At 46.8% G+C, this 15370-nt stretch overlaps 1 protein-coding gene across 3 annotated transcripts in view; it reads left to right on the top strand.

The window, feature by feature from the left end:
• The window catches only part of ETS1 (ETS proto-oncogene 1, transcription factor), a 142417-nt gene that overhangs the window by 54218 nt on the left and 72829 nt on the right, over positions 1-15370 (top strand). The window contains 1 exon segment of one of the 3 annotated variants that reach the window (NM_001285769.1): positions 13424-13836. The exons of the other annotated variants lie outside the window; for them this stretch is intronic. Coding sequence (NP_001272698.1) covers positions 13755-13836 — 82 coding nt within the window. The 5' untranslated portion in view covers positions 13424-13754. 3 annotated transcript variants of the gene reach the window in all.

Below are 15370 nucleotides of genomic sequence, written 5' to 3'. Positions count from 1 at the left end.
ATCACTTTTAATACCAAATGGCTGTTTTATTCAGTCCTCCATTTATTTAATTATTCTTTCAACATTTATTAAGCAGCATTTACTATATCAAGAGGTCCAAGTCACTGTGTTTTAAGCTTTGTGGAATTTAAAATTCGATTAGAATATGGCTCATGCCCTAGAAGGGTGGAGATTGTATTTATTTATTTGTTTTGTTTACTCGGCTGAATCTGGTCTTAGCTGCGTCATCTTTCATTGCAACACATGGGCTTTCTAGTTGCGGCATACATGCAGGCCTGGTTGCTGCCCAGTATGTGGGATCCTAGTTCCCCAACTCGGGCTGGAAGCCTTGTCCCCCACACTATCAGGAAGGTTTTTAACCACTGGACCACCAGAAAAGTCCTTGGATTGAGGTTATTTTAAGCCAGGTAGCGAGCACTCAATCAGAAGCCTGTAACACTGACTTGAAGGCAGTTTGTTAGGAGGTGCAAAGGAGGAAGTGCCTGGTTTTATCCCAGAGGCCCAGGAAACCTTCAGGGGGTGGCGCTGGGGTGTTGGTGATGTTTGCTGCTGTTTCCAGGTGGGTGAGTGGGAAGGGTGGAGCAGGGCTTTCCAGAAAGGTCTGAAAAGCACGTAAAACAGTGAAGCACTGGGGCACGTTCAAGGGATACCAGCAAGTCTAGGGCTGTCAGAGAGCAGGGAAAGAAAGAGAAGCAGGGTTGAGAAATGGGTGGGGGCTAATGCGAGCCCTTTAGGCAATGCTTCGATTTTATCTGCGTAGCACTAAAGAGTCTTGGAAGGAATTTGTTATTTCTACAGCATGTTTTTTAAAAAATGGGTTGAAATGTTTTCTTATATCTCTGTTTTACTCTACAGTGTCCTTTAAATTGTGTTTTTTTTTTTAACTGAAGGATAATTGCTTTACAGTATTGTGTTGGCCTCTGCCATATATCAGCATTCCTCTACAGTGTCTTTCCGAGAAGTCTGTGCTTCTGTTTCATGCAGGTCTGAGCTGGAGGGCCGCTTGTACAGTCCTGGCTGCGTCTTATCCAGTCTCCTCGACTTCTATGAAAAGTCCTTCAGGAACGTTACACTGCTGGGGTAGCAGTTGCAGAATGTGATAATGGTGGATTTCCACCAAAGAGTTTGCATTATGACAGAAATGTTGCTTTTCCAAAGTACTTTTTTTTTTTTTTTTTTTTTTGGCTGCATGGCACATGAGATCTTAGTTCCCCAACCAGGGATTTGAACCTATGCTCCCTGAAGTGGAAGTGGAAGTGTGGAGTCTTAACTACTGGATCACCGGGGAAGTCCCTTATTTTTAAAGCAATATAAAATTTGTCTCTTCCTTTAAGTTGGAGAACTCATGTGTGAGCTCTGGATGAGCATGTCGCCTGAGCAAACACGACAATAGTGACAAGGTGGCTTTTTTGAAGGCCAGCAATTGGTGTCGGGGGGAAAGTCAGAGAAGTGGAACATTAGCTGTGTATCTCTAGGCACTTTGCAGACGTTCCGGGCAGAGGAAAGCTAATCAGGAGACCTGCATGGGGAGAGAGGCGTGTTATTTAATTAGCTTTACAATGGGCTGACTTGAAGGCACGTGGTGGTTTTAATAGAGGCAGATAGATGTCCTTTTCTGCAGGCCTAATTGTTGGGGAAAAGCAGGGTCTTTGTTCAGACACAGCATGAGGGCTCTGATCTCTTGGAGCCCAGGGCTGCCCTGCTTATAATTTTAGACAGAGCCATTCAAGGCTGCCCTGTAGAGAAAAGAAGAACAAGAACAGTATTGTGTGTGCAGGATCCATGCCCAAACCTCCCCAAAGTCACTAAGAAAAAAAAGAGAGAGTAAGTGAGAGGACCCAGCCTTGTGCATTTTAAAGTATTTCTTCGTCATTTGTTTGCTCTGGTTGTTGGAAAGGGCAGGGCTACACTTTAATCAGCTTGGAGCTGAGGTGGGATGACTTAACACTCTCAGAAATCCAATTAAGTCCACTTTCCCAGTGATACGGCGTTCATCTTGCCAAATGGAGCAGGCAAGTCGCGAGGAGACTGTTGTGTTCCATGCTGCCAGCCTTTGCCGGCCAGATGCCAGGCACGGGCGGTGCGAGAATACAAATTTTGTAGTGGATGCCCCTAAATAACAGAGTCTGTGCTGCTGCTGACTGGTGGCGTGAGGGGCAAGGTGGAATGTCTTTCCTTAGGTTCAGCTGGTCAGCACAAGTGGTGACACAGCACACACAACACTTCATCTGAATTCCAGGAGGCAAATCGGAGCTCGGGTGGGGGTTGGGGGGCGGCTTCGAGGGTCCAGAATTATGTAACTAAATCTGCATGAGTACAGCGCAGTTGGGCTTCCCTGATGGCTCAGTGGTAAAGAATTTGCCTGCCAGTGGAAGCTATGAGGTTGATTCCTGAGTTAGGAAGATCCCCTGGAGTAGGAAATTGCAACCCACTCCATTGGGAAATCCCATTGTCCATGGGAAATCCCATGGACAGAGGAGCCTGGCGGGCTACAGTCCATGCGGTTGCAAAGAGTTAGGCATGACTGAGCAACTGAGCACGCAAACACGCATAGTCAGAGACAGAAGTCCAGGTTTACAGCACAAGTTGTTAGGAAACTTCTGGCTGTCAGAAAGAAGATGGGATAACACAAGAAAAGACTTCTGAGAAGTGAATGCAGTGGTATACTGGGCACTAGTTTGGGGAGAGCTCAAGCAGCAAGACACAGGGCATGACCTGAAGCGTGTGTGTAAGATTCTGCTAACTTGGTGACCAGCCCAAAAGCCAAATAGTGAGGCCATTTGCTTGGGATCTTATTATGCTCAGTTTGTATGAAATCACTGAATGGGTATCAAACATACAACCTGGAGCAGGGAGAACCCAGGATTCCAAGGTGTTTACTTTAGAGGGTGTTTATTCCTCTCTGCATGGCTAGTATGTAACGTAGCTGCGACCATACATTTAGAACTCCCAGAATCATATTTCACATCTGTGTAATGGCAGTCAACCCCCTTTCATCCAAAGGGGTTGGTGTCTGGATCTGTGTGATTTACATACTCAGACTTAAAATTATATTTATTTTAATACTATATCATGACTTTAATTCCTGGAGAAGGAAATGGCAACCCACTCCAGTATTCTTGCCTGGAAAATCCTATGGATGGAGGAACCTGGTAGGCTACAGTCCATGGGGTCTCAAAGAGTCAGATGCAACTGAGCGACTTCACTTTCACTTTAACTTCTCATGACTTTGACGGGACCACTATGTCCCCATCTCTTGGATTAACTTCCATGAAAATTTTATGGTCACCAAATCCAAAGTCAACATCTTGATTTTTTAAGATGAATAATAGCAGCAAAATGTCGTTGGGTGCTTATTCTGTGGTAGATACAGTGCAAATGACTTGGCACAAATTCAAACTCTGTCAATGGGCACTGTGATCACCTGTTTTACAGGTGAAGAGACTGAGGCTAAGGCCAAGGGACTGAGAGCTGTAGAAAGGCCAAGCTGACACAAACTCTTGTCCACCTGAAGCCAAGCTTGTGCCCTTAACCACTCTACCCCTTGCCTCTTCAGTTCTTTTAGAGATTAAATGCATTCCTTATAGTTAGAAAACCAAAGCCTGATAGCTAATTTGGCAAAAAAAACTACAGGTCTTTGTATGGGATATATATATATATATATATATATATAAATATATATATATATTTTTTAATGAAGACCACGTTTTTCTTAAGTCTTTATTGAATTTGTTATAGCATTGCTTCTGGTTTATGTTTTATGCTTTGGTTTTTTGGGCGCGAGGCCATGTGGGTTGTTTGGAATTGTCCCTTACCTCCACACCTCAGCTCCATCACATTCAATTAAAAAAAAAAAAAAATACTCTCCTGGAGAGAAAATGTTTGCTCACTGAAACGGGAGTGTATGTGGATGCTAGGTCTTTCCTGGGTCTGGGTTGGTGGTTGCCAGCCATCTGGTCTCTTTCAAGGCTGTGGAATTCCCTGAAAGAATAGTCCATAATCTTTTTGATTTTTCAAAATTCTGAACATTATTTAGAATTTTTAATTCCTGGAAAGGGACCTCTCCTGGGAACCTGCCACAAGAGAACCGGCCTGCCGGTTGCGCTTTCCTCCCACGTCCCCTGCCAGCTCCCCAACCAGCTGCACGCCCCCCTCCCCGCTCCCTCCCTCCTCCCTGCTCCCTCCCCATCCCCAGCGGTCCCTGGTGGCGCTTGCTTCCACCCAAAGCCTTTGTGTGATGAAGTCTTTCAAGATGGTTTCCCCGTCTGGGGAAAACACGTGTTTCTGATCAGTCTGATGAAATACACTTCCATTAAGGAATAACTTCTCTGGTTTCCACTTTTCTTCCTTCTCCACCTTCCCTATCATCTCAGAGCCCCCAACACTTGAAAGTACTTCTCGGACCTGACTGATTAAATGTCGCCTTCTTGTACATTACACACACCGGCTTAGCCTCTCCCCTCTTCATCAAGGCAAAGGGAGAAGGGTTTTCATTGTACAGGAGCCAATCCAGATAGATGAGATGTGAGCCGGGTCTCTTCCATCTCATGCGTCATCACCAGGACCATCCGCTCCCTTCCGACTCCTTCACTCTGGGTGACGCAGTGTGCCGAGTGAGCCCAGCTGGCTCTTTGTAAGTTAAATAGGCGTCGTCTCTTTGGCCCTGAAGAGCAGAGAATTAAAAGGGAGCTGTGATCCCAGAGAAGAGTTGACATATCCCTTCTTGAGGCGGTTTTTCAACTGTCAACTCTTTATCAGTGGCATATTTGGTGCTCAGTACATTGTAAATGTGAATAATGACACTGGATACCCTAGATTTGTTTTTATGGATATATGGTCCTGTGTATTCATGAAACTCAGATTCTGTGCACGTGTTCTGGGGAACAGTACACATGCAAAAAGAGACTTTAAACAGCAAGAGACTTGAATTAGGGCTCTGCGTTCCACTTTCTCTGCTACTAGGTTCAGCATCAGCTAAGGGAAAGTGAAGTCGCTCAGTCGTGTCCGGGTCTTTGCGACCCCACGGGCAGTATCCTGCACCAGGCTCCTCCGTCCATGGGATTTTCTAGGCGAGAGTACTGGAGTGGGTTGCCATTTCCTTCTCCAGGGAATCTTCCCGACCCAGGGATCGAATCCAGGTCTCCCGCATTGTAGACAGACGCTTTACCATCTGAGCCGCCAGGGAAATCCATCAGCTAAGGGAGGGCTTGTATAAATTCATTATAACCCAGTGATGTGGTGAAGTGGAGGATGCTGAAGTGGAGAGAGGAGTAGATGCCTGAGTGAGATATTTATAGGTGACAGCTTCAAAGAATGTTCTGTTTCCTGACTAGTAAGATGTTCTCCGTATAACACACTTCATTTTTTTCTGGGGCCAATTTTGTGTAATTAGCTTGGAGGAAGTGATATAAAATGATGTGTGTTCCTAATTCTCATGGCAGCTAAAAGGCAATGGTGGACCCCTACCAAACCCATTTTTTCCTTGATTTCTATGGTTGAAAATCAGCCTGCTTTTCCTTGACAGCATAGTCATGACCCATCAGGAGACATAACTAATTTAGTGCAAGGAGGTGTCCTCAGCCATGGTCCAGCCAGCCAGAGAGGTCAGGTGTTCTCTCTGTGTCTTTATGCCACCTGCTAGGTGGTAACAGCTCAGTTGACTTTCCCTATCTTGTCCTTCCTCATCTCCTCCCAACATATCCCCTATAGAGGGTGCCTATAGTATGGTCAAACAATTTTTAAAAAATGCATTGTTTCTGGGGACCTGACAAATTATAGTAAATTTGAGAAGGTGAAGGGAATGACATTGGACTCCCTATGAAGTGTCTAGCTCTTCTTCCTCACAAAGATGGAGAAAATTGGGTTCATCTCATGTATTCTCTTAGCTGAGTAATGGATCCAGGGACTCTGAATCTTACCTTTATGATAATCAGTGAAATAAAGATGCAACTTAAGTTCAGGAATTTCTGAAGACTGTTTCTGACAAAATGAACAGTATGCTGTGTATAAGTTCAGACTGATGACGACAAAATGACTGGTTTGTTTTTGTGGTTAAGCCAAACGCCATTTATTTTTTCACAAACAACTATATCCATGAATACGCCTATGAAAAATAAAGTGAATATGGTGACCTTAGCAATATTTTCCTTTAAGGGCATCAGAGGCAGGCGATGAGAACAGGAGAGTTAAACTTGATAAAGACCTTTTCAGTTAAAAAGAGTCACCTGTTTACCTCTTTATCTTAATCATTGGGGAACTTTGAGTCTCACTTTAGACTGAAAAAAGAAGACCGATATTTGAGTTCAGAGATCGGTATTTGAAATTTTAGGAAGTTGTTTGTTAATTAAATAATCGGTGACATTTATTCAGCTGAGCACTGGCGGTGATGACCAACTAATTGCTGTCTTTAGGGAGTGTAGGAGGCAGATGTACATATTGAAATATTCCCTTGGGGTGTTCTGGGCACCAGGGGGCACCTCGTGGGGGTGGGGTGGAAAATTCTTTGTATAAAGAAAGTGCCCATGTCTGAGAAAGACTGAGAAATGCCTTCTGTGTTTGGTTTTCCTCTTGACCATCCACTGCATCTTCTGTGCAGCTTCCTCCCTTCTGGTCTGAATCCTTTTCCAGCTTGGACCACCACTGATTTCTTTGATTGTTATTCCTTGACTGTTGGCCACGCAGGTCAATGAAATCAATGCAGGCAAGGTACCAGATACAAGACCAGGCCTCAGTTTCATTTTGGAAACTTGGAGATTTAAGTCCCAGAATGACAAGGACATAGAAATGCTGTGACGGTGCCTTTCTGTGTTCCCCCTCGCCCATCCTCCCATTGTTGTCAGAAAGGTGCCCTCCCCTGCTTCCTCTGGTGGCATCTCCCCTTTTCCTCTTAGAGCTAGTCTTGTTCCACTGCCACCTGCTTCCTCTGCCTAACTTGCAGCATCGAGAACAGAATGAAGAAATTCTCCACCCTACCTCCTCTCCTTCATCTCTAGGGTGGTAAAGGTTAGTCCTTTGGGGTAATTGACTTGGCATTTCCCAATGAAAGGGGGAAAAGAAAAGGAAAGATGCCACAATAAAATTATCTTAATTTAAGGTTCAGACTACAACTGCAGAGAACATCTGTTTTGAAGCCTGGTGTTGTCTTTGTAAGCCAAGAGAAAAGCAGGATGAGATCAGATGGGGGGCCCTTAGCCTTCCACCAGATGAAACTACCTGCAGTCTGGTTGGGGGGGCTCAGGATCCTGTTCTCCTGGGGTTCTGAGCTCCCCACCAGGAGCCTGGTTCTCTGCTCCAGCCATGATATCAAAGAACACTGATTCTTCCACCATTTTTGCACATGCCATTGTCCCTCTCCATCCTCCAGGGACCAATTTAGGACAGTTTACATTAGAATTCACACTTAAACTACATGAACCCAGTGGCTCCAGGGTAGCCTGCATTCCGCATGACCCAGGCCCGGATGGGGCCAAAATTCCAAGACAGGTGCTCAGTTCATCTCAAGGAAAGGAACTGTGGTGTGGAGGGAACCTCAGATCCTGTAGCCTTGATTGGCAGCTCCTCACCACCTTCTGTGTGAGCAGAAGTCTGAGCTGCTGCGAGAGAAGTACGTGCTGTCTGAACTGGTGGATTTTCAAATGTCGCCCGGTCTGTGGATGAGGCCCATCCATCCCACATTGTTGGGGCTGCAGATGCAGCTGAATGGGTCGTAATTACAGCCTAAAGAAACGGCAGACAGCGATGAGCCAGCGATGAGCCAGCCCAGACCCTTTCTCTCCTTAAGCCCATGCCAAACTGTCTCCCGCAGGGAATGCTAGTGTGGTTACCCTGCAGCGTGCGTGCCCGAAGTCAACCCATCCAGGGCAGAGGAGACTGTTAGATTTCCAGAAATCGAGTCTGAGCATCTCTCTGTTCCTATGTATGCTGTATCCTGCTTCGTTTCGCAAGGGTGCCTGGGAACAGACCAAACCGAATGACAGTGAGTGACTTGCCCAGCAGTGTGGTATCTGTAAACCCAAGGAGACGCCCAAGCTGTGAAATGACAGTCTTTTCTCAGCTGTTTGGCCTTGGGCAGAATGACTTATTCGCTCAGAGTCATTTTTTCCTCTGGAGATAGCAGGGCTGAACTTTATCTCTAAGAGAGTCCATCTAACTATAACATGTGACAAAGCCAAGACCTAAGGTTTTGTCTCCAAAGAGGCACCGCAAGCATATTCTTTCTGAACCTGACATACAGCTTTGCCATGACTTTTATTTTTTATTCTTTTGCCATGACTTTTAAATACAAGTCTGCAGTTTCCTCTCCCAACCCAGGCAGTACCAGAATATCTGAAGGGAGGTCCAAGCTGGGCAGGTTCTGAGGGAGTGGGTTGGAGAGATTTTTAAAAATCAGATATGATTGTTCTCCTAATCTATTCATAAGACAGTTCGGGTAAATAGAGGGTCCACCTTACTCTGCAAGGGGGGTGGCCATGGAGAAGATTTTTTTTTGTGATTTCTCCTACGTCCTACCATCTACGTGCGTGTATGCTCAGTAGCTCAGTTATGTCTGACTCTTTGAGACCCTGTGGACTGTAGCCCACCAGGCTCCTCTGGGCTGTCGCAGGCAAGAATACTGGAGCTGGTTGCCATTTCCTGCTCCACGGGGATCTTCCCTACCCAGGAATTGAACACACACCTCCTGCATTAGCAGGCAGATTCCTTACCACTGCGTGATCTGGGAAGCCCATCCCACTGTCTGTTGGCTCTTAAAAGCAGTAACAGTGATTAAACTTTATTTGAGCTCTTTTTCCTGACCTGGACACTGTGCTAATTCTTTCCTGCATTATCTCACGTAAATCCTCCAAGCAACCTCGCTTTCAACAGGGAAGGACTAGGTTTGGGATTGTTTAAAGGACTTCTGTGGAGTAATTCAGCTCGTCAGTGGCTCAAGCTGGAATTTCAGTCTGAGTCTTATTCCAGAGTTTAGGCTACTCAGGCTCCTCTTGGTTTTATCCTGGAGAACTTTCCCAGGGCAAACAGGCCCCAAGTCCTCCCATCTCCGCAGCCCGCCCTCTCCTCCCAGCTTCCCCCCTTACTTATCGCTCATTGTTTATTGTACCTTCTAAACAATAGTTAATGAGTCTGTATTACACGGTCAGGGGAGAGCCAGGGGTGATTTTTATTCCCTGAAACAGGGATGAGGTTGTGACACAAAAAGGTTAAGTGGCTTCGGTGAGGTCACAGAGCCAGCCTGCAGTCAGCGACAGCCCAGCTTGAGTCCCCCGCTTGGGTTCCTGAACTGACCCTAAGGCCTTTGGGCATCCGAGTTTAATTAAGAGAGTTCTTTTAATTTTCTCCAGTTTTCCATTTTATGGCAGCTTGATAACGGTAGATATGGAAGCCCCAGGCATCTTTCTCCCTGCAGGGTGCTTTTCAGTGACTCAACTTATCACAGAGAAACTACTTGCTTTAGAGTTAAGCTTTAGAAGCCTGTTTCTGTGTGTGACAGGGTGACTGTTGCCTTTTATTCTCAGAGAAAGACAACCACAAACGCAAAGCGGGAAGGTTGTTAATTGAAAACTTTTTTTTTTTTCTTCTTACATTTAAACCAGTAAATCGTCTGTGAGTCATAAACTTGCTCTGGATTAGCCGTTAGCGGTCTGGATGTTTTCGCACCTACCTTTAATAAAGTGTATTTTAGCTTACAACTCTGAGATTCTTCAGTTTTTGGTCAAGATGCGAGAAATAGACAATTTATTCCACTACACTTCTGGAGAGGGACAGTCTTCAGGATCTTCCAGGATTGTCTAAAATTAGGTGTATTTTTATATTTCTTTTTTACTGATACTGCAGTACAGTGGAGGGAGGAGGATAAAAGAGAAACTTTTTGTGTTTTACATACTCCGTGTTTTTGAGGGAGTTCTTACAAAAAGTGACAGTTTTCTTGGTGTCATTAATGTGTGACTCCACACCCCTGCCCCTCAACGCCTGATGTCTGTTCTGAACCCTTCTGACATGATGTCTCTAGTCTGAGGAATTTCAGCGCTTGCTGGGTGTAATTCCCTAAGTCTTGGGAATGTTTGAAGATACAATTCTGTTTTCTCTCAGGTGTAGGAAGAACAGACTGCTGCATTACAAGCAAAAACAAAGTCATTCCTGGTTGATTTCTCTTGAGTGCCTTAAAAAGCAGATAGGGTCTTGAAACAACCTGCCCAAGGGGCTGGAAGGCAAAGCTCAGCTGACCTTGTTTTATTAATGGGAAAACTGAGGCACTAATGAACCAGAGTGGACAGGAGTGCTGGGGAATAGAGCTTATGATCAGCCAAGCCAAAGGTCAGACCTAGAGGCAGGTCTGCATTTGTTTAGCTCATTTTCACAAGCCCTAAGTATCAAACTCACTCAACCTTTGTATTGAGAAGCTTTGGTGGCAAAGTAAAAGTCCCTAGTGACTAGGGAGGTGATAGTTCACTGCTTACTTACTTACGTGTGTGCTCAGGCTTTTGTGTGTGTGTGTGTTTGACTCTTTGCATCCCCATGGAATGTAACCCTCCATGTTCCTCCTCTGTCCATTGGATTATCCTGGCAAGAATACTGGAGTGGGTTGCCATTTCCTCCCCCAGGAGATCTTCCCTACCCAGGGATTGAACCCATGTCTCCTGCGGCTCCTGCATCGACAGGCGAATTCTTTACCACCTGAGCCACCTGGGCAGCCTGATAGTTCACAATTCAGTGAATATTTATTGAGTGTCTACAATGTGTCAGGCACCATGCAAGGCACTGTTTTTTAGGATATAGTAAGATACAAAGTGGAGGGCATGGCAACCCACTTCAGTTTTCCTGCCTGGAGAATCCCCATGGACAGAGGAGCCAGGCAGGCTACAGTCCATGAGGTCGAAAAGAGTCAGACACAACTGAGTGACTAAGCACAGCACACATGATACAAATATCATCTCAAGTCCATAGGAATATTTAGAAAAAAATCTGCTTGTGTCCTACAGAGAATAAAGATTTCATTTATCGAAATTATCAGATTAACCATGTGCGATCATTGCAGGCCTGATTGGGTTCCTCAAATCCCAAATATGTAAAAAATACTATAACTCTGTCCATATTAAGTGCTCCTTGTCTTTAGGGAAGTTTCACCCAGATGGGAGGTTGGATGTATAACTTCTGCTAACATCATTATTCACAACTGGCCTCCTGCAGGGTAACTTTCCTACAGTCGGTGGTGGCCCCTGGCTATCTCCCAAACCCCATTCCCTGATTTGTACAGTCAAACCTTTCAAGCTTCTGTGCTTCAGGACTGGGTTATAAAGGATGACTGACAAGTTGAGCTGTCATCATTGAGGAACTGAGGGAATAAACTTCCCCCAGTGCTGGAGTGGACAATGTTTTTGGATCTATCATAGGAGGCTCTTTGAGTGTCTAATCTGCAGGGATGGGGGTGGTTAGCAGTGTTTAGGCTAGCCTGGAAAGAAAGCTGAGAAAAGGACTGAGGGAGAGAGACAGGACTTGCTCTGAGAAAGCTGCATTTGACATAGAATACTCATACCTGGATTAAAAAAAATGCCAGCATTTCCTTAACATAACATTGATAAAAGCAACTCCTGATTTGCACAGTTCTTTTTGCTGATGTATTCACAGTGGGTAAGGCAGGATTGGTTCAAGATCTCTTTCTTGGCTGCTCATTTGAATGTGCAAATGCACAATTCATTCATGCGTTGTTTCTCCCAGCTTTTCCCAGGATCTGATGGGTCTGTTCTTGTCATCTGGGGGCCAGCGCTGTTTTCTCATACCTTTTGGAAACACAGCTGGATGACAACAATCCTTCGTCTATCAGGCTTACCCCCGTACAAATACTTTACAGAGTCACTAGAAGACGAGCATAACCTGAAGTTTGAACCAGGAGCCCGAGATTTCAGATTTATCTTCTCTTCCTGGCTCCTTCCCTCCCTGGCTGTGGGAAACCTGTAAATTACTATACTTCAAGAGGACAAAACTGGAGTTAGATGAGGTAAGCAGGTGTGTTAAGACTTATCAGAGGCTGAGGTTACAGTTATAACCATGTGGTGGGAGTTCAACATATGCTTAGAAATCAGGAAACAGGATTAAAAATAGCTTCCTCTGAGGTTGTTCAGAGAGATTTATGTTTACTCTTTTAGTTCATCAAAGATAGGTATCAATGCCTGGCTCCCGATATCTGTACCTGTGTCTAGGTGTGCACCTCTGGGTCTACTGCTTGATTTGTTAATTAGGACCAACTCTCTCCGTTTATAACCAATGCGCCAGTGGCAAACTATTAATTACGCAGGGGTCATGTTAGCGTATCCTAAGTGTCTGGGCTTCCCAAATGGAAAAGGGGGCTGAAACTGTGTTTCTGTCATGGTTGTGAATGATATACTCCAGAAATTTCAAACCACAGAGCTGTGCATCATGTTTTAGACAGTGGCAATAGGAGGGTCGTCAGGTTTATCTAGTAGAGAATTTGTGAAAGAAAAGACAAAACTTTGGCCAATGGTGATATAATTAGAGTAAGAGAACCACTGCTGTAGGGAAACTGGAAGTTCAAGGAAGCCCAGGGCTGGATTCCAGTTTGGGGCCCCGGTTCTTGACTTTACTAATACTATACTATAGAAGTCGTTGGGCCTTTGTTTTGGGGTCTCCAGGAGGCAGCCTTGGGCTCCATCCTTACCAGTGGCAGCTAGATTCTTATCAAGGGCAGCTCACTTCTTAATTGATTTCTTAACGATGACGCGGGTGGGCTCTGGGAAAACCGAAGGCTCCTCCAGCAATACAGCCCCGATCCCTGAGTCACTAAGCGGCCGGAGTCCAGCATTCCCAGAGCCCTTTGAGGACACTGGCTCGGAGCCCCTTGCTCGCACGCACGCCCCTCCATCCGCTGCCTCACGTCCTGTGTGTCAGTCTTTGTGAATGAATGATGGACACGCACTTGGAAAACTATGCCGCTCCCGGGAGGGGGCGGGAGCGGGTGACCAAGTCCTCAAGAATGCGTGGAGAATCAGATGGACTTTCCCAAACTGCCGGGGTGGCCCGGGCACTAGCCAGCCCGCTCGCTCCGGGCTCTTCTCCCCCAAGTAGGGGGCTTCGCGGCCCGCCGGCTCTGCGCGCGGCTCCCAGGCGACCCGGCTGCAAGGCGCGAGAAGCCGAGGGCGCGGTGGGCGCGGAGGGCCCCGAGCTCCGCCCCGCTTCCTTTCGGTTTGGGCCGTGGCCGGCGATTGGCCGAGGGTCCCGGGCCCCGCCTCCCGGCCGCGCCCGCCTCTCGTCGCCCCGCCCCTCGTCGCCCCGCCCTTGAGTCCCCCCGACACCCCCCTCCCGCCCGGCAGAGATCCTGGGGGTGGGGGCCGGGCGCGCAGACCCACGGCCCGGGCCCGGCGCCGCGAGCTACGCCCCAAAGAGGAGGGGAGAGCGCGCGGGCGAGGGAGGGAGTCGGCTCTGGAGAGCGAGGGCGAGCGCAGGCGGCTGCCCGCGGAGAGGAGGGAGCCGGGCGCGGACGAGGAGGGAGCCGGCGGGGCGCAGGCGAGGCGGGGACCCGGCGCGCGCGCACTTTCCCGCAAAGTGCCAACTACCCCGGAGAGAGTTCCGGGCGCTCACCTTCTGGGCTCGGGACAAAGTCAGCGGAAATTTGAGATTTTAAAGAAGAAGGTCCGATTCCCCCGTCCCCTTTCCCCTGTTACTCATTCCCATTAAAAAGAAAAACAAGAATAACAGCAAACTCGCTCTAGCCCCGTCTGTCCCCCCTCCCCACTCCTGGCACCATGAAGGCGGCCGTCGATCTCAAACCGACTCTCACCATCATCAAGACGGAAAAAGTGGATATGGAGCTTTTCCCCTCCCCGGGTGAGTGGTGACTGCCGAGGCCCCCCAACCCCAGCCCTCGGCCTCTGGCCTGGGTCCCCTCCACTTCTCCCCCTGTGATCTTCCCTTCCAGGCAAGTGGTGCGTTTCTGCCCCAGCTGCTAAGCAGGCGATGCTGGTGGCAGCTGGAAAGATGTAGACAGGAGGAAGAGCTGGACTGTTGGTGGCCCGATACCTTTGTTGGGGGTGGTGGTGGTGGTATTTATTTTCACAGCTGTGTTTTTGTGAGTAGTGGGAAAAAGCTTTTAGAATGTCCAGCACCCCCATTCCTGTTTTCTTATTTTTCCAAATGAGCGGGAACCCTCTGGCCTTATTCCTTAACGTTAGTGAGGGTGGACACTGCCGCCTAGGACATCATCCTCTGACCCTGCCGACATCGCCCAGAGTTGGAGCTAGATGGAGAGCCCTGGGGAGTAAGAGCCCAAAGGGTGTCTAACTGGCTGGCCTTCAAGCGCATTTTCAAATGTCCTGCCTTCCTGAGCTCGCCTGTCACGTTTTTTTGCTGTCTAGTGTCTCTTTTCGGGGTTGAGGGTGTGGAGATGGATGCAGAGCTGAAATGATCATCTTAACTAGGGAAAACATCCCCATTCTGTTTATGCAGGTTACTTCATCCATCTTTCTAATCTGCCATTAATTTTTCCCTTGCTACCTAAGATCTATGGGAAAACCTCCCAACACCAAATGTGATTTTGGGTCTTTGGTTGGTGTGTTATCCAGCTCTTGAATTTGCAGAAGAAAGGGATAGGAAAGAAATTTCAGTCTGTCTTAGACACAGTTTTTGGTGCTGAGCAGCTTAATGGACTCTGGCACTCTAGAATTTCTGGAATAAAGCAGTTTGAGAAGAAAAGATGCTTTCTTTCAGGATAGGAACTGCCAGCTGTCCTTAAGAGCTTCATGATTTTGGAGGTAAAGGTATATAGAAAGATGTAAAAGGACAAGCTGATGCTTTTGGAAAATAATTAATCACAGTAACAGGCAGCTCTGTTGTATCTGATGATCAATAAGTTCAGCCAGTGCGGTGGTTAACAGTTTTTTTGCCTCCACTGTAATTAGTTGCTTATTTTAACCCTTTCTTAATCTGTTTAAACTTTTAACACAAGCCAGGCTGAATTTTGTTATTTGAAGATCTTTCAGAGACCTTAATGAAGACACAGCAGTGGGTGGTGATTTCTCTTAGACCCCCTAACACTCAAGCCCAGGGTTTCTGGGTTGCTCCCTGGGAGGTACAGAAAGACTAAGACTGTTGTCACAGAGGTGCTGAGATGAACTAGAACCTTGGAGACATTTCAGGCACAGAGAGCTACAGTTTAGAAATGATGCTGGTGTGATGGTGGCCTTGGGGGCTGGGGGGTGGGCGTTGTTAAAGAAGCCAGAATAAATTCTCTTAGTCCCAATTGATGCTAACCATTTATAGAGGAAGTGAAAGGAGAATTCCCAGTAAAGACAGATCTCAACTAATGCCTCCTTTTCTTAAGTATGGCTTGTTTATATGTGTTTATGGGGAAGAGACAGATTTG

The sequence above is a fragment of the Capra hircus genome, chromosome 29 (genome assembly GCF_001704415.2).
Source record: "Capra hircus breed San Clemente chromosome 29, ASM170441v1, whole genome shotgun sequence".
NCBI lineage: Eukaryota > Metazoa > Chordata > Mammalia > Artiodactyla > Bovidae > Capra > Capra hircus.
This window is presented reverse-complemented; position numbering and strand designations above follow the sequence as displayed.